Source organism: Phyllosticta citriasiana, assembly GCF_038021145.1.
Source record: "Phyllosticta citriasiana strain CBS 120426 chromosome Unknown IWZ02scaffold_4, whole genome shotgun sequence".
NCBI lineage: Eukaryota > Fungi > Ascomycota > Dothideomycetes > Botryosphaeriales > Phyllostictaceae > Phyllosticta > Phyllosticta citriasiana.
In genome coordinates, this window is record NW_027117281.1 from 1,491,569 (window position 1) to 1,517,830 (window position 26,262).

General features: G+C 54.7%; 6 protein-coding genes across 6 annotated transcripts; 4 read left to right on the forward strand and 2 right to left on the reverse strand.

Annotated features, from left to right (window-relative positions):
* The first annotated feature begins 521 nt into the window (after positions 1 to 521).
* Positions 522 to 2,331, forward strand: IWZ02DRAFT_211336 (transferase family-domain-containing protein). Its single transcript, XM_066762697.1, has 2 exons — positions 522 to 1,330; positions 1,391 to 2,331. The coding sequence occupies exons 1-2, from the start codon at positions 781 to 783 to the stop codon at positions 2,263 to 2,265; spliced, it is 1,425 nt and encodes a 474-aa protein (XP_066624693.1). The 5' UTR covers positions 522 to 780; the 3' UTR covers positions 2,266 to 2,331.
* Positions 2,332 to 2,908: 577 nt separating this feature from the next.
* IWZ02DRAFT_373652 (uncharacterized protein) lies at positions 2,909 to 3,942 on the forward strand (the record flags this gene model as incomplete). The annotated part of the gene is made up of 2 exons (XM_066764716.1): positions 2,909 to 2,969; positions 3,029 to 3,942. 2 exons carry the CDS (start codon positions 2,909 to 2,911, stop codon positions 3,940 to 3,942), a joined length of 975 nt encoding a protein of 324 aa, XP_066624694.1.
* A 1,094-nt stretch (positions 3,943 to 5,036) lies between these two features.
* On the forward strand, positions 5,037 to 7,422 carry IWZ02DRAFT_374534 (uncharacterized protein; the record flags this gene model as incomplete). The annotated part of the gene is made up of 3 exons (XM_066764762.1): positions 5,037 to 5,517; positions 5,572 to 5,688; positions 5,738 to 7,422. The coding sequence occupies 3 exons, from the start codon at positions 5,037 to 5,039 to the stop codon at positions 7,420 to 7,422; spliced, it is 2,283 nt and encodes a 760-aa protein (XP_066624695.1).
* Positions 7,423 to 8,525: 1,103 nt separating this feature from the next.
* On the reverse strand, positions 8,526 to 9,903 carry IWZ02DRAFT_516225 (uncharacterized protein; the record flags this gene model as incomplete). Its single annotated transcript, XM_066770672.1, has 3 exons — positions 8,526 to 9,376; positions 9,426 to 9,616; positions 9,681 to 9,903. The coding sequence occupies 3 exons, from the start codon at positions 9,901 to 9,903 to the stop codon at positions 8,555 to 8,557; spliced, it is 1,236 nt and encodes a 411-aa protein (XP_066624696.1). The 3' UTR covers positions 8,526 to 8,554.
* Positions 9,904 to 12,337: 2,434 nt separating this feature from the next.
* IWZ02DRAFT_431669 (uncharacterized protein) lies at positions 12,338 to 14,764 on the forward strand (the record flags this gene model as incomplete). The annotated part of the gene is made up of 1 exon (XM_066766181.1): positions 12,338 to 14,764. The coding sequence occupies one exon, from the start codon at positions 12,338 to 12,340 to the stop codon at positions 14,762 to 14,764; it is 2,427 nt and encodes an 808-aa protein (XP_066624697.1).
* A 1,171-nt stretch (positions 14,765 to 15,935) lies between these two features.
* IWZ02DRAFT_489107 (uncharacterized protein) lies at positions 15,936 to 16,579 on the reverse strand (the record flags this gene model as incomplete). The annotated part of the gene is made up of 3 exons (XM_066769536.1): positions 15,936 to 16,236; positions 16,292 to 16,449; positions 16,526 to 16,579. 3 exons carry the CDS (start codon positions 16,577 to 16,579, stop codon positions 15,936 to 15,938), a joined length of 513 nt encoding a protein of 170 aa, XP_066624698.1.
* Between the last annotated feature and the right edge of the window lie 9,683 nt (positions 16,580 to 26,262).

Here is a 26,262-nt window from a genome sequence, read left to right on the forward strand (position 1 = left end):
CACTCAACCTGCGGGCAGAGCGACTGGCTGGTCCTGGCGAGGGAACACGGGCCGAGCGGTTGGCCAAGGGCGAGGCCAGGACGAGTGAGATTGAGGCCACAAACACGACCAAAGAGATGGTCCACCTTTGGAGCAAATTCAACAACTGGCGCAGCTTCACAGGTCTTGTCGGCGCCTTGTTGGGCACATGGGCTAGTTTTGAGCTGTCAGAGGCCCTGGGTGTCGACAGCGTCCTTTTTGGCCTCGTGCGTTGAATTAACATCTCATGGGGCGACAGTCACGATTTAGACGCACAAGAATGTCAAGATCTCTTGCTTTTGCTCGCACTTGTTTGTCGATTTGCTACGAACAAAGATTGTTCGCGTCAAGAATTCCGTTAAGCCCCGTTGAGTTTGAGCGCTGGTTATGATGCATGCTACGTCATAAAGAAACAAGAGCCTGACAACGTGTCCATCAGGATTCTTTGGCACGTTTCCCAGGCTCTGACATATAAAGCTGACTGCAGTAGAGAAGGAAAAGCTGGGCCTGACCAATCTCATTCGTCACTCTCATGCGTATGCATCGTGGCATTGACTTGGCAGGCCTGATGACTTAAATTGGAGCCTCATCCCACGCTGCCTGGGGACCTTCAAGTAAAATTACGACTATAAAATTTCAGGATGTTCTGTATAGTACACAGTTTAACTGCTCACGCCGTCTTCGATTTTATCATTGTGCTGTTCCTTGTCCTCGAGTGGAGTCTGTTTCTTTTCTAGATTCATTTGAGCACCCATTTGCACTATGGAACCCATCACCGAGCAGACACTAGAGCTGTCCCTTCTAGACCAGGTTGCCCCGGACTTCTATATCCGCCAACTCTTTTGCTTCACTTTTCCCGATTCGAAATATACTTCCAACGCCTTATACCAACTACATCGAGCCCTACAGGCGACTGTCGCACACTGGCCAATCCTCGCTGGCATTGTTACACTCGTCAAACGGGCAGGAACTGAGAGCGATTCGAGGGAAGTGCGGTATCCAAAGCCTTCCCCGGTCTCTTTATACGGAACTCACCTTTTCGGTATGAAATGGTTCTCCATTGACTATGAAAAGCTCCACATTCGAGGCATGCCGCAGAGTGAACTAAATACCGAAACCTTTTCCTCGTTGCCGAAGAACCCCAGGCGTGGAGAGAAACGCCCTGTGTTTGGCTTTCAGGTAAACTTTGTGGACGGGGGACTCATCCTCTGCTTCACATTCAGCCATAAGGTCCTGGACGGTGTGTCGAAGAATGCTGTATATGAAGAATTTGGTCGCAGCATGCGGTTGAATCCTCTCGAATTTTCCCTAGGTAAGCAGTCTTTCAGAGCTCACCAAGGGTGTAATGTCTCTAGAAGCTGACGACTTACAGACCTGCCCATCAAACCCCGTGCAGTCGTTCCTGTCTCTGGTCAGAAATCGCCTGCAGGTACCCATGCATGCATAGAGTACGACTATGGAGAGCCCCCAACATTGTCCAACCGCCCAGCTACTGGCCGGATTTTCATCTTCGATGCGCAATGCATTGCTGAGCTAAAGGACGCTGTGATGGAGCATCTACGGGCCACAGACTCCAGCGTGTGGGTATCGACATGCGATTGCTTGTGTGCACTTCTGTGGACCAGCGTCATGAACGTGCGCTCCAGGAGACTCTCGCCATCGACGACAGTCAAGTTTGCGCAGTCTGTAGACGCTCGGGGCAAATTTACGCCTCCACTGCCAGCAGACTACTTTGGCAACGCTTTCCTACAACCGTTTGCTACAGCTCAATTGGGAGAGCTGGTAAGTACCAGTGTGCCAGAGTGCCTAGAAGAGCATCGCAGCGGCGTATCCACGGTCGCCGTTATTGCCAACGCTGCTCTCAACATCCGCAACACCGTACAGGCGGTTGACAAAGCCTTCACGCAGCAGCGTCTCGATCTGTGGTCGTCGCTACAAGATCCCAGCTCCACCCTTCACGCTTTCTGGCGTGCACTCGACATGGCAGAGGCGGGCATCTTCCTCAGCTCGTGGGTCAGTTTTGGAGCCGACGTCGACTTTGGCATCCCGGGAACGACTACGGGCCGTGCACAGTGGATAAGGAAAACGAGAAGTGCGAGTGAGGGCGCTTGCAACATTCTGCCGCGTAAGCTGGGGACCAAGGGAGACGCGGATTGGGAGGTGCTGGTGCAGTTGAGGATTGAGGATATGGAGCGGCTGTGTGAGGAGACAGAATTGGGCAGATTGGCGAAGAAGGTGGTTGAGTAGAACTATGGGAGTCTGTGTTTGATCAGTGTCTTGTAACTGTGTGTAGAGGCAAACTCTGAATAGAACCCAATTTCCATTCTCTGTTAGCTCCAGACCAAGACGGGACGGACGGGACGGGGCGACGGGCCCGAACCCGGCCAAAATGCCGACACCCGTTCGGAATGGATCCTGGGCTGGGGCCGCGACTTGTGCCATGATTCTCACTCTTCGCCCTCGGCCGAACACAAACACTCAGCTTTCACTTTCTCCTGAACATCCATGGCCAAGACCGCCGCCACAAGTTCTGGTCTGTCGATCACCTCAGTCGTCATTCACAACATTTCCTGCAATCGTGGCCGATTGCAATTGTCCTGTCGCGATGGCGAGGAATGAAGCTTGGCCATGTGATGGAGCCCGACGTCGGCTAAGCTCAGCTAAGCTCAGGTACCACAGGGACCGGACTTGCATGCTTTGAGACCAAGGGAAACTAGCTGCCGCTCCCGAAGACACAGCGTCTGTGCCCCGCATTCCTGGCAAGAGCTGAACGGATCTCCTGATACCTCGAGGCCTACCGAGTTGTTGGACTTAAAAGCCCAAAGATTCGCAGAAACGTGTTGGTAGAGCACAAGTGGACAGCAATTCGAACGAGCACTCCGCAATCACCATGGCGCTCCCGCGAAAGATCGATACGCATCATCACTTCATTCCCCAAGAATTTGCCGAAGGTACGAGGCTCTCTGCTCTTCACTGCTCAAATATTCGGAGACTGAGTACAAGTCTGCAGCGATCAAGTCTACGCCTGGTGGAGATCCTTCGGGATGGATTCTTCCCAATTGGACGTCAGAAGCGTCAGAGAATATCATGGAAGAAGCCGGTGTCAGATCGGCCATTTTGTCTGTCACTGCTCCTGGACCAACAATCCTGGAAGGAGCTGCGGCAGTGAAGCTGGCGCGGAAAATAAATGAACATGGCGCAGACCTTCGCAACCAAAAGCCCGAACGTTTCGGATTTTTCGCCTCTGTCCCTGACCTCTGGGACGTTGATGCCGCCCTCGACGAGATCAAGTACGCTTTGGACACTCTCAAGGCCGACGGAGTTGTCTTGATGACGAGATACGGCAAAGGGAATTACTACCTCGGTCACGAAAAGTTCAAGCCAATCTGGGAAGAGCTCAACAAGCGCCATGCCGTTGTTTTCATCCATCCAACACATCCAGTCGACACAACCTTGATCAGCCCCATGATGCCACAGCCACTGATTGAGTACCCGCACGAGTCCACGAGGACTGCAGTCGACCTCATCCTCAGCAATAGGAAGCGGGAGAATCCCAACTGCAAGGTCATACTGTCGCACGGCGGCGGCACCTTGCCATTTCTCATCAAACGAGTCACACTGGCTGCGACAAGCTTCCCTGACGCAACAAAGACTGCAGAAGAGATCTTCGAAGATGCAAAATCCTTCCACTACGATCTGGCACTTTCGACCGCTCACAGTCAGCTCAAGATGATATTGGACTTTGTTCCTCATGACCAGATTCTCTACGGATCTGACTTTCCTTATGCACCGCGTCCAGCTGTGCTCTCCTTCACACAAGACCTGGATAGCTTTCCCATGGAGGATAGCTTGAGGAAGAAAATATACTTTGAGAACGCGTCAAAACTCATTCCGAGGTTGGCAGGTGACAAGGCGAGGTTTTGAGGCACTTTATCATCGTCGTTGTCAACATCAGAGTCCTTTGTAATTTAAAATTGAACAGGGTCTTGGCTGCTTATGGTGAAAATTAGCAATGGTTCGCCGTCTCTTTCTGTTCTTGTGCAAGCAGTGTGGCTGAAGCTTGGGAGTGGGCTAATACGGCGCACCAATATGGGGCCCAAAGCTGATCGACAACTTGTTCTCGCCCCCACGAGTACTGTGAAAATCAGCCAGCAACGCTGCCGTCATTCGTGCCTCAACCTTGTTCTTTCCCCAGACAATTCAATCGCTTCGATAATTCAGCCTTCTCGTGGCGGGCCAAACAATGCCTTGTTGTGGGTCCGTTGGCCCGAATCCGAATCCTGTCATGACAACTGGATCTCGGCGCCAGATCTCGGCGCTGGATGTGGCTTATTTATCGTCTTCTGGAAAGCCTTTGGGGCCTACGGGTCCACACTTCGAAAGATCAGCCGATTGAATCGCTTACCACTTACAGCAGACACTCTCGGCCAGCCAAGAATCGCACAGCACATGACAACTCCATTTGCTTGTCATGTCTCCGATGAAAAGCCAACTCGACAGGCGGAAAGGGTACATCGTGCCGAGGAACATGGACTGCCTCGTTTGATCCGCCGTATTCTTAGGTACGTGAAAGGATCCATCATAGTGGGGGCTACAGCCTCTTGGTACTACGGACAAGCGCTTGCCCAGCATGCAACGATAGTCATCTTGCACAGCCAGTTGTGGACCCTCGTAATCCTTCTCCAGCCTGACCGAGCCTCATCGTCAACGCTTCATGGCTTTTGTCGACACACAGCAACTCTTAGCCCCGCCACATTTTCCTGGACTGGGAGTTCTGTGGCAGGCTAAGCCCCAAGGCCCCAGCAATGAGGATCTCGCCGCCGTCAAAATGACGCTAAATTGCAGACCAATACAGCTGATGGAGCGAGGCTTCATCCGCAGCAATGCCGCAAGGAGTCAACGGCGAGACCGCTCAGCATGGACTCGAAACTTCATAAGACTATAAGGCCTGGGACTGGAGCGATGATGGCTTCGTCACACAAGAATTATCGTCATTGCTAACTCTTCGTTACACGGTCATGTTTGTCGAAGCTGCAGTCTTTGGAGCGGTCCTTCTTGGGCAGGCCGCCGCTGCACCAAAGTCCATCAGCGGGAGCGGAATTCCTGCAAGTATATCTGCGCCAGCAACAATAACAGGAAGTCAAACGATTCAAACCGGCAGTGCTACCTACAGCCAGCCTTGCGCCGAAGTCAGCAAGTCTTTCGATTCGTTGATCGCCGCATCAGACACGCCCCTTATTGGGGCATCGCTTGGCTACGAATGTCTCAAATCAGTACCAGTGGACAAGAGCGGAGACCAGAATCTCATTGAGGAGATTTCCGAAATCATGGAATGGCAGTCAACGCTCGCATATATCAAGAATCCTCCGAAAGGATACGAGAATGCAGCCGTCGACATTCTGGCTGGCCTCAAGAATATTTCAGACACTGTAGCCAAAGGTGGATACAGTGGCGACTACGACGTTCAGCTTGATATTACCAATCTACTCAACAAGGCTTGTGAGTGAATCGCCATTGCATTTAAAAAATGCAGCAAAATTGACCATCCCTCAGACGACGGCCACCTTACCTACCTGTCTGACATTGCAGGAATTCTTTTGTTTGGGCGAGTTGGTCGTTTGGTTTCTGTCTCTAATGATTGTTCGGCTGTCCCACAGGTTTTTCTCTTCGGTAGGTGTAAGAAAATTCCACCATCGACATTCCACTAATTGAATCGCAGAGGACCTGAAGCGAACTCACGCAGGGGCCAAGTTCACTCCCTCTGCTGTCAAAACAATCAATGGTCGTCCAGCGAACGACTATCTCAATGATCTGGCGAATCAGGATGGAGGTTTCCATGACCCAGATGCGCGCTACAACAACCTCTTCTTCAACGTCGCCAAGCAATCTTACGGTGCTCCAGACCAGATGGGCAGTTTTGCGGGACTCACGGGCACAGCTGCGTACGATGGAGCGACTACTGAGCTCGTTCATGAGAACGGAACGAAGACTTCTATCCAGAACATTGCCGTCATCAACGCAGACTTCACTAATGTCACTTCTGGCGCATCGTTCTTCGACAAATTCTGCTCTGGTAACGACAACACCTTGGACCTCAGCAGCCTGGCATCTTCAGCCAGTTCATCGGCATCTGCTGCTGTGCCCACCGCAACAGGATATCCGTGGCCTGTGCACAAGACCTCGGATGACATTGCTTCGGGCTACTTCTTGAACGATACTGGATATCAGAACGTTGCCATCCTCAGCATTCCCAGTTTCATGCCTACTACAGATGACGGCACCGAAGATTTTCAATCCGTTGTTCGCCAGTTCCTTGCGGATGCCGTCAGTGCTGGAAAGAAGTACCTCATTGTAGACCTCCGAGCCAACGGCGGTGGAGCCACCGAGCTGGGCTACGACTTGTTTAAGCAACTGTTCCCTAATATGGAACCCTACGGCGGAACTCGCTGGCGCGCTAATCCCGCCTTCAACGCAATGGGCCAGGTCACGACGGCGTGGGCAGACAGCAAGCTGATAGCCAACAACAAAACCCTCCTCGAAGCAGGCCTGCTCGAGACTGGCGTCCTCATCTCTGAGTTCTGGGTCAACAGCAGTCTCAACGCCAACAATCAAGACTTTGCCAACTGGGCCGATCTTTACGGTCCTCATGTCTTCAACTCGGACAACTTTACCAGCATTGCGCGCACAAACTTCTCCGACCCTTTCAGCTACGGCGACGACGAGTTCTCGGTCACTGGCTATGAGAACAACACCAAGGTTTCTGCGCAGCCGTTTGCAGCCGAGAACATTGTGCTTCTGCAAGACGGCTACTGCTCTTCGACGTGCGCCATCTTCACCGAGCTGGCAAAGAGCCAGGGCGCCGTGAAGCAAGTCGCCATCGGCGGACGCCCACAAACAGGGCCCATGCAGGGCGTTGGCGGGACCAAGGGCGCCGAAACGATCAGCTGGGACATTCTGGCGGCAAAGGCAGCGACGGTGTCGATGCTCGCCACGACGCGGTCCAGCCTCAATCTGCTGACGAATTCGGGCGTCGACAAGCTGGCCAACCTAACGCAAGTCTTCATCCGTGCTGCTGGAACGTCTCAGGGTCTTGCTGCGGCAATCAACTACCGCGACAATCTGCGCCCGGGCGATGACTCGCAGACGCCGTTGCAGTTTGTCAATGAGCCGGCTGAATGCCGCATGTGGTACACGGCGCCCATGCTCTTTGACCCGACGGTCACCTGGCGCGGTGTGTACGATGTCATGTGGGGCAAGGGCCAGTGCGTCAAGGACTCGGTCACGAATGGCTCTGCGGCCAATTCGTCGTCGAATGGCCACAAGAAGAACGCGGCGCCGGCTGTGGGTGCGAATGCCATGCTTGGATTTTTGGCTGCAGCTCTGACTGCCTTGTTTGCGTTGTAGAGTATTTACTTGTCTCTTGACGAATTGATGATTAGCGAATTTTCATTGTAGATGTTGCGAATAGATGAGCAAACAAGCTGTCAATTGATCTGCTGTCTCGTTGGTATTTCACATCTTGTGCGTCCGTCATTCAACTACCTAGATGCTTGAACGCATTTGAAGACAGTGGTGTATATTAGCTCAAGAATTCCTTGAACTACCGATTGAAGCTGAAAAGTGCTCCCTATCTGCAGTTTGGTGTTGTGAGTGCCATGATTTTTGGCTGGCGGGGATCTGAGCGCTTGACCTGTTTGGGCCTAATCCATACTTGAGGACGCGTCTATCACAACGACCGACGGCCAAAACTCTCCATGTCTCTCTTCAACCCATGTTCATCTACTTGTTATCACACTTCTCACATGCAGAAAAAAAAGAATGACTGTCTGATTGACGTCGGCGCCCATCCGCACCACTTCTGATCTCACAGGATGGGCGCCTTTGCCCAAGTCTTCAATGAACAATGGCCTCTGCGAACGAGCGACTACGGTGAGATGCGATGCAAGACCCTACGTTTCGGGATCCCCGAGAAGAGGCTTTTTGAAAAGAGTGGGGCTGAGCCAAAGTCGCCCGCAAAAAATGACTCCAACTAATGCCGTTCGGACAAGGCTCGTGCGATTGTTGCGAGACGCTTCCTTACATCGCCGCAACAGGGTGTAATTAACACACGCTTTTCTGTCAATCAGCCTCAAAGTTGAGAAGCGATTTTGTGGATCGATGGGCCAAGAGACCATACAAGACTGAATTGAGAAGGAGCGAAGGTGGTTGAAGGATCAGAAACGAAATACTCAACAAATGCCAGACAAACCATCTGAACGCGGCCAGGCAACGAGAGGAAGAGAGCGTCCCCAGACTAGAGAACCATGCGGCCAAAACCAGATATTGAAAACGCTCCTATCGTACATCGCTCAGCTCAACGTCTCCCCTTTAACAAATCAAGACCCGGCAGGATCCGCAAACCCCATCGCGGCATTGAACGAAGTCGCAGCCGCTTTGCCCCCTCGCTTCTGGGCTGCTGTCGACGCTTGCCGGCACTGATCAACTGTATCATCCGGCGCTTGGTACTTGTCGTTGAGTCGATCGCAAATGAATTCGGTCACGGTCTTGATGCCCTGCGCTGAGCCATGGGTGAATTGGCCCATGTCGGCAGGCTGGTAGCTGAACTCTTCGCGTCCGTCGAAGCCTTTCCCATAGACGACGGTTGGATTCGTCGCACTCCCCAAGTCTGGCTTTGCGGAAACCGCGGCGGGGGCATTCGCTCCTCCTCCTTGTCCATTGACGGCGCCTTGTGCGTTGCCTTGACCATTACCCTGTCCATTCTGACCGGACTGCTGACCGTTTCCCTGGCCATTTCCTTGGTTCCCAGCCTGGCCCCAGCCTGGCCTTGTCCGCCAACTTGCCCTGCGCCTTGCCCATTCATTGGCGGAGGAGTCATTCCATGAGGTGGAGGTGGGGGCATCATCATTGCGCCGGGAGTGCCCATTGGTGGAGCCGGAGGAGGAGGAGGAGGCGGCGGCGGCGGCGGTGGCATCATTCCAGCTGCCATTGGATCAGAACCAGAACCTGGTGACGGCGGTCGTGGAAGCGGCATCATTCCAGGAGTTCCGCTGGGTGGTGGTGGAGGCATTTGAGGCATTGATCCAGCTGCCATTTGTCCAGGAGTTCCCTTAGGCGGCGGAGCGGCGCCCGCTGCTGGAGGATTCTGGCCAGTTGCTGTGGCAATTCCTCCGTTTGGTGCGGCTTGTCCATTTGCTGCTCCATTCCCTGCGCCAGTCGCGTCCTGAATATCTTTCGAAGTCATGCCGTAGCTTCCTGCTTTCAACGCGCTTTGAGGGTCATCGCCGACCGCAGCAATCTGTTGCGCCAATCTCAGCGTGATAAATCGATTGGCATCGGCTGCTCCAGGAATGGCTGGATCCTGGAATCTGGTGAGCTTCTGACTTGCGCTGCTTTCACTGATTACTGACCTGGTGTTGAGTGACAGGTTCTATCTCCGGATTGATTGCCTTTGAAGAGGTACAGGCATTGCTTGGCTGACCAACACTACCAGCGTTGCGCTCCAGAGCGCGGTAGACCAGAGCATTGGTCATGCCATTCACATTACCTGTGGCCTTGGCATTTGTGAATGCTCTGTCAGCAACGGCTTGTTGCAAGCAATCTGGATTCTCCAAGTTAGACCTTTCAGTTCTTACAACGCACCGAAGTTTAGGGCAAGGACCCACTTGTGTCAGTCACACTTCCTTGACCGACGGCCGCCTGGCTCCGGACAAGAAGTCCAAACATGGCATCGCTGATTCCGTCCGGATTGTTTGCTTTCAAGTTCGTATTGACCGAAGACAAGACCTGTCCATATGATGGATCATCCGGGACCTGGCGGCGATGGAGCGGACGAGCAAAGGCGGCAGAGAGCACGAAAATAATCAAGATCAACGATTTTTCCGTCATTTTGAAAGTTCTCCAGTGGTCATTAAGGGGTGGACGAGAGCAAAAAGGCGCGAATTGAACAATCAAATCATCAACAACATTGCATGCCGACGCCTACTTGAGAGGTGTTCGCCTATACAACGCGACCGCTAATTTTCCTCAGTCAACTTACAAGAGATGATGGAGTCAATCTCCCATAATCACCAGGGAACTTATTCATGCGGAGGAGGTCGCCGTTGCTTGTGAATCAAGCGCCAAGTGTGTGACAGAAACCGCGGCTGCCTGCTCCTTCTGGACCCTCGCAATATCACTGCACATCTTAGAGGCCAAGCTGTTGGCACTGGCGTCACAGACACGTCTTGAGCAGTGGCATGTTTCAGCGACCACACCACTACGCCTTTTCGAAGGATCGCCAGGATTCGACTACATGCAAGACGCACGTCAATTGATTGTCGTTTAAGCTCATGTCAAAGCGGCCAATACAGGCACTTCCGCTAACTTGTGTCAGTTTGTGTTTCTCGTAACTGGTGAGCGACCGCCAGTTTCGAAATTCTTGAGGCTGCTAGATTGCTGACGGCTAAGAATAGAAGGAAGAAACGCAACCAGAGAGAAAAGGCACAGGAGTCGATGTTAGGGTGCGTTCAGTCAAGGTGCTATAGTCGCGGCTCACGTGGCTCCAGTCTCTGGGAGTTGGCCGCTCATTGTTAGCCTTTCAGATTCTCCGGCCATCCTAAGAACTCCAGTTTTGACTCCACGGCTTGATCATTGGCGTTTCAGTGTCTCGAAAGCATTCGCAGAGACATGAGTGCCTGCTTTATCTATGTTATTTGCGCTTGGTCGTTTTCTATCGACCATCTTTCGATTTTTCTGTCATGTAGCTTTCATTTCCGCGACAGCATGATCTGCCTCTTTCCCACTGCAGCGCCTCTTTCCAATCTGCAAGCGGCGAGTGCTCTGCCAAAGCCTCTGACCCCCAAGCTTTGGGGGTTGATCCGACTGTCAAAAGATGAGGATTTCTAGCGCAGTGTCCTTGAAGCAGAACACTCCAGGACCACAATTGCAGCTTCATGAGCAACACGATCAGTGTCCGATCACAAAGCTTCTTTGAAATGACGCAAGATCAGGAACCATCGCTCTTCGTCGTGACATGGGCGATGCAGCAAACAAATCTCGTATTTCAATCTTCTCTTGCCAAAGCTGCTACTCATGGCTCCACATTCAAATCTTCCTTACGTCACGTCGACTCCAAATTCTTACACGAGCAATGGCCAAACAGGTCTGTCCTAATCTTTCATGTGAAGACGCAAGTGACACATGCGCTCAGCCTTCCCCAGAGTCTGTGCGCTCCCACGAGCGTTCTGACAAGAGTCGTGCGCCTCGTCACCAGAAGCCCATGAGACCCTTTCCCCAAAGCCTCTTTCAAACCATGGAGCCACTGAGGCCATCCAGATGCAGCGTAGAGCGAAGAAAAAGTCAGCCGTGCTAAATGACAGCCAAGCCTAGCTCCGGGCTCGTGGGGCTTGGCAAAAGGAGGTGGTAGGCACCAGGCTGTCGAAGTCACGATGGCAGTCCAGCAGCTCAAAGCATCGCTTCGACATCCTTTGTTCTTCTGATCTGTCGAGCATGCGACCGTTCTTTGCCGGCCACTCGTAAGCTGCGCGGGCTACACGCTGCCGGTTTTCGGCTTGCCGACGTCGGCGACGGACAGTCTGGACCTACACGTCGCGATACCGCGTGGATGTGTCTGTTCGCATGATTGAAGATTGACTGGCACGCCCGTGGAGTGGTAGCTGTCAAGGCGGCTATCTTTTGAGTATTTAATAGTCTTTGAGCCTTCCTCTCTTTCCCCCTGCCTCGTTACTCAACTGCAACTTTCTGAGAGCTAAAGTATCGACTAAAAACTTCTGAGAGTTGTGAGCGTGCTTATGATCCCCTGTATTGTTCTTCAGTGGGCCTCTGCCACATCAAGAGAGGTATCAACCTTAGCTATCAAGGCCTTAGCCTACCACAATCACCTGCTTCCTCGCTTCATACGTGCTGTGGACAGACCGTCCATTCACTTCTTGATGCTTACTCTGGGCAAGCTCGCTAACAGGGACCACGGACAGATCAAAGACGGCACTTATCCAAGACACCTAGTCAACGACTTCGAGGACCATCTTCAATCCAACCATCCCTAAGCTTCCACCACCTTCCAACTCACCGTGTCTTGCGGTCAAGCTGCAGACAAGGCGAACAGACCAAAGACAGAAGCGTGTGTCGAGAATCATCCACGGTCCACCCCATTCAAAGAATCGATCAAGACAAACGGCCCCTGGCCTGCCCGGCTCTTCAATCCGACCATTTGAGACGCCACTATCCACCTTGACTGCACCTTGCACCATCAACTTAGCTCTTCTCCACTTGGCGCTTGTCGCAGCGTGTACTGTGGGACGACAACGCTCGATCCGTCACAATGTCCTGCCCCAACCGCAACTTCGTTGACATAACGGTCCACACGGCACGTTGTGGCGACTGCAACGCGCGAAACACCAGCCTGCTGAAGAGGTGTCCGCAGTGCGGTCACCAGCAGTGCTTGACCTGCCATGAGATGCAGAATGGCGCACACGGAATGTACCTGATGAATCGCTCAAATCTTCCAGTGCCTCAAAGCAATCAGGGATTATCTGACAGGGCGGGTGGTTCTTCGTCAACGAGCGCCAATCCGAGACCGGACAAGGGGGAGGTTTCAACACAGGGTTCGAAAAAGACTTCCAGAAAGAGAAGTGCCCCGAAAGGCGAGCCGGTGCAGGCGACGAGGAAGAAGAGAGCCGTGGGCAGAATTGAAAGAACCGACGTTGAGAGACAAGCAGCAGGCGACGCTGAACGGCAAAGGCCGGGCGTTTCTCAAGCTCCCATCTCCATCAGAAGCTCAAGTTCATCACCAGACCTTTTTGTTTCTGCGCCGGCACATTCTGTTGCTTACCTGCGGCCCGAATCAATCCGGTCGTCTCCAAGGTCCGCCCACCACCATGGGCAGCGAGGCGATTATCGTCCACCATCACCGAGTCTGCCAACAACATCGCCACTGACGACTCGACTACGTCCCAACGTGAGAATGGCTCCATCTCTTGGCTCTCCTTTCTCTGGGCGCCCCTTCGAGAGAGACGGCTCTGTTTTTGACGACGCTGCGCACCAAGATAGACGCGGGCTTCCAGCACATCAGAGCAGCTTGGAAAATGGCGACGGTGTTGTCCAGTCCATTGAGATTTACGAAGATCCTCCCGCTCTCAGTGCGACGTCGCTCAACAGTGCTTTGGTCGAGGGTCAGGAAAACGCTGAGAGGCACCGCCGAGATCTCTCGGCAAGTACCATTGTTGACGAGTATACACCCACAGTCCCGACCCACTACCGTGCGGACTCGACCCCAGAACCGATTCCGGCAACCTTCTTCTCCCCCACAGGTCCCCTAATGCTTCAGGACCTGCCAGTCGAACGCCGTGATACGTCTGCTTCAAATTTTCCGCGCAGGCATCGCCGCAGTTCTCTTGACTTGCCAGGCTCTCCACCCCAGCATCTTCGCGAAGACCAGAACGGCAGCGAGAGAAGGTCTTCTCCAGGCAGCAAAGAGAACGAGGACCCAGCCTCGTTTTTGAATGGACATCCCAGCTCTGAATCCACCCAGCTGGCATCCCCAGACTTGCGGCAAAGTCCCACGCCATACGTTGTCACTCGCCCGTGGCCGTCGACCGCAGATCAACAGCCCACTCGCGCTCTAGAGCAGACCAACGAAATGAGGCGCAACCCGTCGTCAGATACCGAGGAGGAATTGGTAGAAAGGCGCTCCAGGCGAGTCCGAATTAGTCGTGTCGTCTTGGACGACGAAGACGACGGAGAGGACGAAGGCGAGTCGACACAGTCGCAAGTCCAGCCTCTCCCAAACATTTGGTCTAGAAGAGTCGTGGTTGAGGAAGAGCCCGCCCACCACACAGCTATGACATCGACGCCAGCCCATCGCTCGACGCCGTCCTTCAGCACTGCTAAGCTCCGCCCTCGCGATAGCTCTTCCGGCGCGTACAACCATCGCGCCACGCGCAGCGGCCGCTTCGCTCCGCGTCAGCGCGAACAGACGCCCACACCGCCCAATACCACCATGTCCACGCCGAGGCCCTCTAAAGCCGATCCCGCTCCGCCCACGCCCACCCACGCCCGTCCAGGCACATACGAAGCGATAGAGGAACAGCTCGACAAAGTTCCGTTCGACGAGGCGCACTACCGACAGCCGCGCCCGCCTCTTCCGCCTTTCGTTGGCCTGGACAAGCTCAAGCCCTCTAACAGAGCCAGCGTGATTGCCTACCGGGAGCAGTACGAGCGCGAACGCCAGCAGGAAATCGCCGACTTCGACGCTTGGAGGATTGACGAGGATAGAAAGTGGGAGGAAAAGCGCCTAGCCGAATATCGTCGTCGTCGTCGTGCTGCTGGACACTCCCGCGCCAGCCCCGTCTACCCGCCGCAAAGCTCGGCACATTTTGCACGCTCCCGTGCTAGCCCCGCCCACCCGCCTCAAAGCTTACAGTCTGCAGGCGTCAGTCGAGCTCTACGCTTCCCTGACCCTTCGTCCGAGTCTGGGATGGTCATCTCGAAGGGGGGCATCGTCTACTCGGCCTTGAGAGACTTGCCGCTCGCCGAAAAAAGACCGCGTGCTGACCCCAGGAAACAGATGAAGAAGCTTATGAAGCACCTGCCGGGACAGGACTGGGACTGGGAGACGTACGGAAGGGTCCATGGTGCACTCCACCTGGACAATCAGCTGCCGCCTGAGCGGCGCCATCTGAGCCCGGAGGAGAGAGAGGAGGCAGAGAAGGTGCTCCTGGACATGATACCGAACGCCCTCCTCCTTTAGGAAGCCGATGACGAAGTCAAAATGTAGTGAGAAGGTGGAATGGACCGTGTCTTGGGGAAAGGGAGGAAGAATGTTGATGATGTAGTGTGTAAATTGACGGGTGGGGGCGGCTTCGATGAGATTGCCTTCATGTACTTATGATTCTCCAAGGCTGGCACGGAATGTTCTTTGCCTTTTGTTTTCGGGACAATGGATGATGGGGGAGGGATCCTGTCGATAGCTAAATGAATCTGTTCGCAAAGTCGGTGGACGCGATGACGAGGAGCAGCCGGAACTGTGCGACGGTCCATGTCCAAAAGAGAAGACGCTCATGAAGAGGAAGCGTCATAATCGGATAGAGTAGACATGGTTATGGAGAGGGAGCCTTACTTTAGGGAGGGCTTGCCATCAAGAGACGCTGCCCTTTCGAAAACAAGCAGTGGATGTTGCAAAAGGTACGCCTAAGGAAAGAGGTCGTCATCGGACAAGGTGTTGATTCCCGGGATATCAATGCGAAGTAGTCGTTTCAAGGTCGGTCTTCACTGTCGTCGACACGCTCATTGAAATTCCCTTCTCGATGATGGTCGGCAGTGACGCATGATCTCCCGCAAATCTTACCCGGCATGACGTATTGTAGGTAGCCAAGCCTCGCCAAGCCGATCGTCTGCAAAACGGGAGATGCAACAGCAAAACTTTCTGCTGGGTCATCGACGACGAAACGCTGAAGAATCGTTAAGAGAAATAAATAGAGACGTAATCCCACGCCTTCAATATTAGAAAAGGCGAACGACTACCTTTTCCTGCAGCAGCTCTAAGCCTTTGCTGGCTTGAGCAGGCTCAAAACAGACGCAAAGAGATCTAGTGACTTATTTAAGTAGAGAACCAAAATCTGTTGGGTATCAAGCTATGGTAGGAAAGATATGCTACCTTGCAACGTTGCAGTCTTCCTGCCCAAAGCGCCAATCTGAAAGACAAAGACAGCCATTCTGTGAAAGCCACGTCGGGCTTGTGCCAAACCGAAAAATTACTAAACGCAGATCCAAAAGAAACAGAACAGGAGGGACAAGGTATTGGAGATTAAAGGAAATTAATTGTATGAAAGGAAAGTCTCCGGAGACGCCGCTGCGGTTGATGTGAGGGCAACGGATTCAGCTGGTGGGGGCTGCGAAGCAGGTTGGTGGTGTGAAGGCGATCAAGCGCGGACAGGCGAAGACCTGCGGTCCGAGTTCAAGCCCAGAACTTCATCGAATTGGATTGTAAGAGATCCGTTATCGACAACTTTGACGTGGTTCCAGTCGCCGTCGTCGCCCATGTCTTTTGTGACTTCAGCGAGCCAAGCCGTTTCATCCTGCTCAAACGCTGTGCCGGACGACGACGGGCGGCTGTCTTCGTAATTGGCGGGAGGGAAACGCTCCATGAAAAGGCGAGGGTATTCGCCGGCCATTTTGGAGCCTTCGTCGGTGTGCGTCGATTGCGAGACATCGATCAATTTGCTGCAAAGGGATGGGTGGTTAGAGGACTTCTCCAGCTGATCGGGACGCAACCTACTCGGAAGTCTGCGCGCAAATGCGCTCCAGTGCGTCACGCTGACGCCTGATCTCTTCGGGATCGGGCTGAGGGCTGCCACCCATGTGTGGGCCAGAAGAAGCGACGGCGCCATACTGTGACTGGTACTGGTCTCCTAGGAGTTGCGAGGTGTCCGAGGGCTGTGTAAGGGATAAGTCAGCAGTCGAGGCTCGTTCCCTGCGCAAAAGCACGCCAACCAACGGAGAGGAGAGATACCTCATCGTGTGAAGGCCTGCGGCCAAGGCCTAGGCACGAAGCGCATGCGCCCATGTGGAATGGAGTCTGGCGACGAGGTGGAGGATGAGGCGACTTCAGCTGGTGTGATGGTGGCTTGCATGGAAGCAGGTCGACAGCGTCCTTGACAGAGCAGAGGGAGATTAGGATGGTCGCATGCTGGTGTAGAGGGAGAGAGGGCGGCGAAGGCGAAGGCGAAGGCGACGTGGGGAGGTTGGAACTGAATGTTTGATTGCTACGTCTCGCTTCGGGCTGCCGCCCTGCAGTGCCCTGCCAAGCCCCCGTTACTCCAACAAGACTCCCAAACTCTAACCTCCGACCCTCAAACCGCGCCCCATCAATCCTCCACCAGCCACAGCGGTCGCGACTCGATCTTGTTGCATTCCTCGCCTTCAGCCCGGCCCATTGCACACTTCTCGCCGAGCTCCCGCGTCGCGCCGACGGCTGCCATCGCGTCGTGCAAAGAGCGCCTCCTACAGAGACAGTCTAGGAGAATTTCTACTTTTGGTCCCAAAGTTCAAGTCATCGCATCGCTGACGGAGAGGGTTTTGTTTTCTGTCTCTTGCTGCTTTCTCTCTGTTCTCAATTCTCTTTTCCTTCTCGAGTCTGCCTTGGTCCCCGGGCTTCATTCAACGTGCCCTACTTCGAATTTATGACGATGTCTCTGTTCCTGCATACAGCTTCCCCACTTGCCTTGGGAGACGCGCCCTCACGCGTCACACGCGCAGCAATCGTGTCTCCCTTTTTAGGATATACCCGTCGAGGCTAGACCAGATTGCGACATGCTCTCGGACTTCGCGGTTTTGGGTCAATCACAGGAGAGAGTGAAGCAAGGGCGTGCATCCCACAAGTGCCTCCTGACAACCAGGACTGAACCTGGTTACCAAGAATGGAACGATCAACCCACCACCGCGTCGTGTCCACACCCGTTTCTTTGATTCAGAATATCCCCATCTGAGTGAACCCAGGGCCTGTCTCGGAATACGACCATTTCTTGCCCCTCTATGCATCGCGCACGCGTTCTGGTGGCACTTTTGCCGGTCAGGAAATGGCCGGCAAGGCCGTTGGCTCTGCAAGGCACAATTTTCTACTCCACCAGCCTTCGCCATGGTGGGTTTTTGTCATGATGGTGGTGAAGGGCGCGCTCTGTCTCATTTCACCTTGTTCGCTATAAAGCATATTAGACACCGCACTCTCATGGCCTTCTGTTACTACACGACACAGTCATTGTTCGTGCAGGAGCAATCGCCATTCGTTCTGATTGCTCGGCATGCTGTTCACTCATTCTACCCTCGTGGCCTTGGCCGCTAGTCTTTCCTTTTCCGTGTCAGACGCCCACATCATCCAGAAGCGAGCTCCAGCACCTGAAAAGGACGTTGCAGGATGGATGAACGACGTCTACAAGCGCGTCTTCAAACGACAAGAAGACGCTTGCGTTCCCTCGAATGATTACTATCAATGTCTCTCGAGCCACGTCTCTGCGTCCGATCTCTGCAGGACGCTCATTGGCCAAAGGACATCTACCGTCGTAGTTCCTTACACTGGGACTTCGTGAGTCAATCTACGTCCAAGTCTCCCGACTTACCAACTAATTCACCCCAGAACCCTCACTCAGGTCACATCGACCCGGACTGCCACCGTCAACAACTTCGTCAGCGTCACTGTTACTAGCACCACCACCGTAGGACAGACTCTTCGTGCCAGGGCTCCAGAACCCACCGAGGCCCCTGTCCTCGACAAACGAGCAGCCAACGTCGCAAATATCAACAACTACATTCGCCAAGTCCAATCCAACTCCACTTTCGACTCCACTGCATTCGCTCTCAAGTCCATCAGCTCCGGGCTCTCGAGTGCTTGCGACTGCCTTGGCTTGCCCGGGCCGCGTACCACCACCTCAACCTACAATGCGCAGGGTCGGGTAAGTTGAGCACTTCCTCCTAATTCTCCGCCTCCTGACTTAATCCCAGATTTCTACGGTTCAGGGCTTTGCGCGGACCACGATTACCGTCAATAGCAGTATTACGTTTAGTGAAGTTGAGACAGTGACTGCATCTTCTGGTAGCTCTTCATCTCCAAGTGGCTCCTCGTCAACCAGCCCCTCAGCTTCGGGCCCTTCAAACCCTGCCACGACCGAAGCACCAGCGCCTACTGGTCTTTCAATCGGCCAGTCAATCGATTGTCCGGCCGACAATGGGACGATCAAGAACTATGCCGTGAACAACCATACCTTTGCCTACCAGGTTTTCTGCGGCATCAACTTCACCGACGCTCCGATTTACCAGGACCGTGTTGGCTATCCAGCCGACTGCGCTGCCTTGTGCTCAACCTACGACGACGAGTCAAGCTCCTCCATTTGCGCAGGTTTCGACGTTGTACCCAACCCGGACGGCGGGTTCACTTGCTCTCTTTTCCGCAATGTGACCAACTACAGCCCAAGTGATGACCCAGACGATCTAGTCGGTCAGCTGATACAGGTTGGCGCATTCAACGAAACCGATGCTCCTCCATTTACGAGTCCCGCTCCAAATGCAACCGTAACCCCTAAGTCTGGTTTGAGACTTGGACGTACGGCGTTGCCCCCCAACTGCAACGGAAATGCTACAAGCACCGGTGGCGCCACAGCGTTCACCACGACCTACACCGATGCGAGTGGATTCATACACATCTCGTGGTTCTCTGCTTCTTCGTACGCTGCTTCGGCCAGAGCAACCTGCACTTTCAACAATACCCAATTGTTCACCACCTCGTACGTAGTGACGCTGCCCGCGCTCGCGTCGACGACGGCAACCACTGCCACTGGCGTCGACTCTGCCATTCACACCTTCACCTCAGACAATGTGGTCGTTGTCGAGTCTTCAAGCAGCACCGTTATCCCTGGGCCCACTGTCACCGGAGGACCATCGGCAACTACATTGTCGACTGCCACGTCGAACTCCACCTCAACCGGAGGAGAAAGTGTGATTCCACCTGCGAGCTCTTCTGAGTCGACTGGTTCAGACCTCGAGACAACTCATCTCACCTTGACGGCTACCCAGGTTATCACATCAACCTTCGCCGTGAACACCTCAGGCGCGGCTTCGACAGGCGGCGAAAGTATCATTTCTCCCAGTGTCGTGGAATCGACCCTCACCTCTGAATTTGTTGTGACGTCTACTCTTGGCTCATCTACGGCGAACTTCACTTCCACTGGCGGAGAGACCGTGATCACGCCGTCCACAACGCCAGCAATCAACTCCACCCTCGTTTCTGAGATCAGCAGCGTCATTCAGAGCGTGGTTACAGCAACTTTTGAGACAGCGAACGGCACTTCGACTGGAGGGGAGACCGTCATCTCGCCATCATCGACTCCAAGTCTCTCGACGGTGCTTTCAATCAATGGAACCTCGGTGATCCCGGTGACCATTTCCACGGGAACTGAGACGGCCAATTCGACGTCGACTGGAGGAGAGACTATCATCTCGCCATCTTCTACTCCGAGCGGAAGCGAGGGACCTCGTGAGGGATCTTTCACAACCACACCCACCCCATCTGCTGGTCTTTCGACAGCATTTTCCGTCAACGGCACGTCTGTGGTCCCGATCACGATTTCTACGGCAACTGAGACTTCTAACTCGACATCGACCGGCGGAGAATCTGTCATCTCGCCGTCTTCTTCGCCGAGTGGAAGCGAGGGACCTCGTGAAGGCTCTTTCACAACTACACCTACTCCCTCGGCTGGCCTTTCGACAGTCCTCTCCATCAATGGCACGTCCGTGGTTCCGATCACGATTTCCACCGCGACTGAGACTTCCAACGCGACGTCTACTGGCGGAGAGTCTGTTATTTCGCCGTCTTCCTCGTCTCCCATCAGCGGCAGCGAGGGTCCTCGTGAGGGCTCTTACTCGAGCACGCCCACGCCCTCTTCTGGTCTTTCGACAGTGCTCTCCATCAATGGCACCTCAGTAGTTCCGATTACGATTTCTACCGCGACCGAAACCGCGAATTCGACCACTGCTCGCGGAGAATCTGTCATTCCGCCCTATGTGGCGCCCACGAGCGGAGTCCCCGCAAACTCGACGGCACCAGCCTCTATCTCGGGCTCGCAAGGAGATCGCAGCGGCAGCCTTGCTCCAAGCACCCCAATTGGTACTGGATCCAGCGGAATTCCTGCTCCGTCGATGAACGCTTCTACTGCCGGCCTGTCCACTTCGCCGGCCGCTGAGACTTCAGCACCTGCTGCTCCCACCTATGCTCCGCCCCCAGGAGAATCCTCCACATCTCCACTTGCAACCGGGCCAAGCGGATCTCCCGTCAACTCCGCCAATGCAACCACACCTGTATCCGGCACGGAAGGCAACCGCAGCGGCCAATTCTCTACGCCCGTTGGCACTGCTCCCAGTGGTGTGCCCGTGAACTCTGCCAATGCCACTACTCCTGTCTCTGGCACAGAGGGAAACCGTAGCGGCCAATATTCCACAACTCCTTCGGGAGGCGTGCCCTCGTATGCCACACCATCGGGCAACATGACCACGCCTGCTGCCTCAACCCCGATCTCGGGCACCGAGGGCAACCGTAGCGGGTCATTCTCGACCACATCTGTAGGAACTGCCCCGAGCGGAGCACCGGTCAACTCTGCAAATGCCACTACTCCAATCTCCGGGACCGAGGGCAACAGGAGTGGCCAATACTCTACAACTGCGCCTCTCGAGTCATTCCCTACTTATGCTGGTTCCAATGCCACATCGCCAGCCAGCTCGACACCAATTTCTGGAACAGAAGGCAACCGCAGCGGATCGCTCTCGACCACACCTCTAGGAACTGCCCCGAGCGGAGCGCCGGTCAATTCTGCCAATGCCACTACTTCTATCTCTGGAACCGAGGGCAACAGGAGTGGACAGTACTCCACGACTGCGCCTCTCGAGTCATTGCCGACTTATGCTGGTCCCAACGCCACATCGCCAGCCAGCTCGACACCAATTTCTGGAACTGAAGGCAACCGCAGCGGGCAGTTCACGACGACTCCTTCGGGAACTGCCCCAAGCGGAGCCCCGATCAACTCTGCTAATGCTACCACTCCCATTTCGGGAACTGAAGGAAACCGTAGCGGCCAGTACTCAACGACTAGCACGCCTGCTTTCGAGACTTACCCGAGCGCACCGCTCAACTCTACGACACCCCTCGCTTCTGGAACGGCTCCAAGCGGCACTCCCGTAAACTCTGCAAATGCCACAACACCGATTTCTGGCACGGAGGGCAACAGAAGCGGCCAATACTCCACGACTGGCACGCCTTCCGCTCCCACCTACGCAGGCCCTTCGGTGGTGAATGACACGACAACGACGCCTCTTGCAACCGGACCCAGCGGATCTCCCGTGAACTCGGCAAATGCTACTACGCCGATTTCAGGCACCGAGGGCAACCGAAGCGGCCAGTTCTCCACGACGAGTACGCCTTCTGCTCCTACCTACGCGGTTGTAAATGGCACGACTACTACGCCTCTTTCCACGGCACCAAGTGGATCTCCTGTGAACTCGGCCAACGCAACGACGCCAATTCCGGGCACTGAGGGCAACCGCAGTGGCCAATTCTCCACGACGTCGACTCCCGTCGGCACGGCACCACGTGGCAGTCCAATCAACTCGGCCAACGCAACAACGCCGATCTCAGGCACTGAGGGTAACCGCAGCGGCCAGTACTCTACGACGTCAACTCCCGTCGGAACGGCTCCTAGTGGTTCTCCTGTCAACTCTGCCAACACCACGACACCAATTTCCGGTACTGAGGGCAATAGGAGTGGGCAATTCTCCACGAGCACGCCTCTTGGCACGGCTCCAACCTACGCTCCGGTGAACTCGACTTCTTCGCCGATTGGCACAGCTCCTGGTTACCCTGCCCCATCATCCTCGAACTCTACAACCGCAGCGGGTACCGCACCTTCAAGTGGATTCTCGACGCCGACTGCCAACGCAACGACACCCGTATCAGGGACGGAAGGCAACCGCAGCGGCACATACTCTACAACTGCTGCTGGCGGGAACTCGACCACTCCCTTGGGTACGGCTCCGTCTTATGGATTCCCGACGCCATCCGCGAACGCCACGACGCCCATTTCTGGGACTGAAGGCAACCGGAGCGGAACTTTCTTTACAACCACGCCGGGCGGTACGAGCGGTTTCCCTACGCCGAGCATGAACTCCACCACCCCCTTGGCAACGGCTCCGTCGAGTGGACTCCCAACGCCGTCTGCAAACGCGACGACCCCCATCTCCGGGACGGAGGGCAACCGTAGTGGAGCGTTCTCTACGCCAGGCGGCACAAGTGGCTTCCCTACGCCCAGTGTGAACTCGACGACTCCTCTGGCCACGGGCCCGTCTAGTGGGTTCCCGACGCCTTCTGCGAACGCGACAACACCCATTTCGGGAACCGAGGGCAACCGCAGTGGTCAGTTCTCAACTCCAGTTGGCACTAGCGGTTTCCCAACGCCATCTGCAAACGCCACCACTCCTGCAGACACCTGTACTTCATCGCCTCCAGTCACAGTCACTTTGACTTCAGTGAGCACCACCACGTCGGTCAGCACTAGCACCACTTCAGTATGCGCGAGCAGCTGTTTCCCAACGAGCGCTTCCGCGACGGCGGTGAGCACGACTGCTCGTCCGGAGTATGCACCGCCGCCGAGGCCGACTTATGCACCTCCGCCCGCTCTTGAGCGTCGCGGCAACGAGGCAGACGCTTGCTCGAATGTCAACAACGTCGTCCTGAACAGCGATTTTGCTTCTACAGACTTGCAGGGCAACGCAGATGGCTGGAAGCCCTACTCGCCATCTGCCGACATCTTCTTCGTCGCGTCACCTGCGATTGCTGCCGATGGATCCACCTCCACTGTTGGCAAGATCGTTGCTCAGCAACCGGACGCCATCATGACCCTTTCCCAGAACCAGACTTTGTGCCCGGGCGCAACCTACCAGCTGTCGGTTATGCTGTCGCAGTCTCAGGCCTTTGCCTGCAAGGCCAGCGTGTCCTTTGGCAAGACCAGCGTCCTGGCCGCAGCCCCCGGCAAGAGCGCTGCCGACATCCAGGCAAGTTTCACGGTGCCCAGCTCCAGTACCGGAAGCGAGCCCCTCAAGATTGAGGTGAGCGGCTGCAGTGGATCGCGCGACACCAACGGCAACTACGAAGTATTGTTGCACGGTGTGAGTTTGAAGAGGTTGGAGGGCACCTCGGAACTCAAGAAGGCTTGAAGGCAGTCTGCCTCTCGTTGATTGACTCCATCAGCCCGCTCGTTTGATCTTTTATGAAAGTTGGCATGTCCTCTCTTTATCTCTCTCACTCTCACTCTTGAATATTAACATCACTCGCTTTTTGTGGCCATAGACCACCACTTTGTCATGCCATTGATGCTCAGCCAACAGCCTGTCATTCGTTGGCTCTTGCTGCTGCTCCATGGTCACATATCACACAAGGAAGGGGTGTGTCCTTGCGGTATAGGAACAAGAAAGTTCGGTTTTTTATCTGTGGAGATTTGCCGCGGCGGAAGGGGGCAAACACTTGAGATGGAAACCCGAGCATGTATGGCCTGTTTGAATGTAGTAGCATAATAGATCACTCGAGAGTTGTCTTTTTCTCTAACATGTTTCTCCGATTTGCTTGTTCGACTATGTGGCTAACCAAATGTGCGGAGAAGAGAAGAGAGAACAGCGACACTTGGTCCTTACAAACAGGAGTGACGTTGATGCAAGGTTGCGCTAAGGGGGCCGACCGGGAAATCAGCGGCAGGGTCCTCCCGCGCTCAGACTCTCGGTAGAATCAGCCGAGCGATTGTGCAGCTGGAATGGGGCCCTTTGCACCGGGTCCCTCCAACGACGCGGAAACATCGCGTGCATCGCGCGGCCTGCAAAGGCGGGAACACTAGTCGCACATACGACAGCGGAAGCTAGCAGCTTCGGTATTTGTAAGTCCTTGCATGGCTTTACTCCTTTGCCAAGCCGCCCAGTTTGCTCAGATGTTGTTTTTCAACAGGGAGGACGTCAAGGGGGGGGGGGGGGGATTTGATGATGGATGGGTGCGTGGACGAAGGGCAGGTTGGAAGTAGCAGCAGCTGCGCAGGAGCGACGTCTGGCTAAGCTCGACTGGAGCTAGCGGTTGCGGAACGGCTCGAGATCGACGGCGTGGACCGGTGGAGTCTGGCGAGAAGGGATCATGGTGGATTTTGAGGCGCTTGGACCATGATGTGGAAATCGGCCGACGAGGGTGACCTTGGATGGAGTCGATCTGTATGAGTCGAAGAGGATGTTTACGCGGCTATCAATCAAGGGCACCATTTGTCGCTCGTGCGCAGGTTATTGACCCTGGCGGTCTTATCAATCGAACGTCACCTAGTGAACACAAAGCAGCTTGGACGTAGACGTGAGCGAGCTTCCATCTGAGACGCGATGTTGCAATGTGGAAAGGGCCGCGAGCCAACGTGCGCTCCCATCGCGCAATTCGATTTCTACATTGACGTCGGTGGCACAAGCAAGAAGCAACGATCCAGCATGACCGTAGGCTGGACGATACCAACCTCGGGCGTAGCGGACATGCAAATGTCTAGCTTTGGTGAGTGACATTGTCTCAGAGTTTGGAAAATTCTGCTACTCACTAACGGATTGGCTACCGTCGAACGACGACAAGACTTTGCCGCTGGCGGAGAAAGCGACTGCATGATGGTTACACAAAACTTGACACACCTCTATCGACATCCTGGAGACATCTCAGCAAGTCTCAGCTCTTTCTCCAGCAATCAACGGCCTTTGCAAACCCCAAGAGCCGTGACAGATCCCGGCTCGGCCCGCTCATTGGTTACCGTCTTTCTGTGCTGCAGATTCTGGCAACTTCCCTGCTATTTCGAGACAATTGAGCGTGTAGGTGCTGGTGCTTCTGCAAAGTCTCGCGGGATGCCAGCAGGCGCTTAGAAGCGTATTTGTAGCAACGAGCCGCTCTCAGACTCGTAGGACCCGGCTTCGATGTCGATCGCAAACTGAAATCATCAGTCGACATGACCATGCCTGCTTGGGGGAAACGGCCGAACGGATGACCGCAGCGACCAGCAAGAAATACGCGGATGGGACCTGGATCACCAGACCGAGTTTGAACAGATTGGGCCCCATTCTAGGATCGGAGGGATCAACAGGCGGAGAGGACCACTCAGCGGCCGCCACGTTGGCCGCGCACTAAATGGTGCTTGACTTCCACGCAAACGAAAACAATGACCTTGCCATTCTTGCGCAGATACGACTCCTTTCGAGACTAAAAGGGCCTACTCTTTCCACATGGCAGAAGGTCGAAGAGAGGGGGAATGTTTCTTCTTGGCAAGTTCGACTCGGATGGAGATGACTGATAACTTTGAGGAGGAAGCTGACTTTTTGCCGCGATACAGCCATTACTTCACCATCACCACGGCCACCATGTCCCTTCAGCTGAGAAAACAAGATCTAGGAGACATAGGGAAACGACAAGAGAGGATCAAGAGTTGAGAGCTTGGCCAGGTGGTACCACCCTCGGTTGAATCTCATCGTCGTCGACGCAATCATCGGTGCAAAAGACGGAAGCTTCGTTCATGTCGACGATCCGACACTGGCTGGCGAATTGGCGATGGCAGGGCAACACACTGGAGATGGAGGATGCCGAGGGCGTTGGATTTTGCAAAAGCGTCTTGCCGGAGAGCTGTCTGGGTGGGGTCCTCCCGAAACGGCCTAGCCCGC

What these genes read in the sequence shown, in the direction of transcription:
- IWZ02DRAFT_211336 (XM_066762697.1), top strand. Translation starts at nt 781, where the DNA reads ATGGAACCCATCACCGAGCAGACACTAGAGCTGTCCCTTCTAGACCAG. An exon ending in TCCTCTCGAATTTTCCCTAG is followed by an intron (nt 1,331 to 1,390) that starts GTAAGCAGTCTT and finishes GACGACTTACAG; the next exon opens with ACCTGCCCATCAAACCCCGT.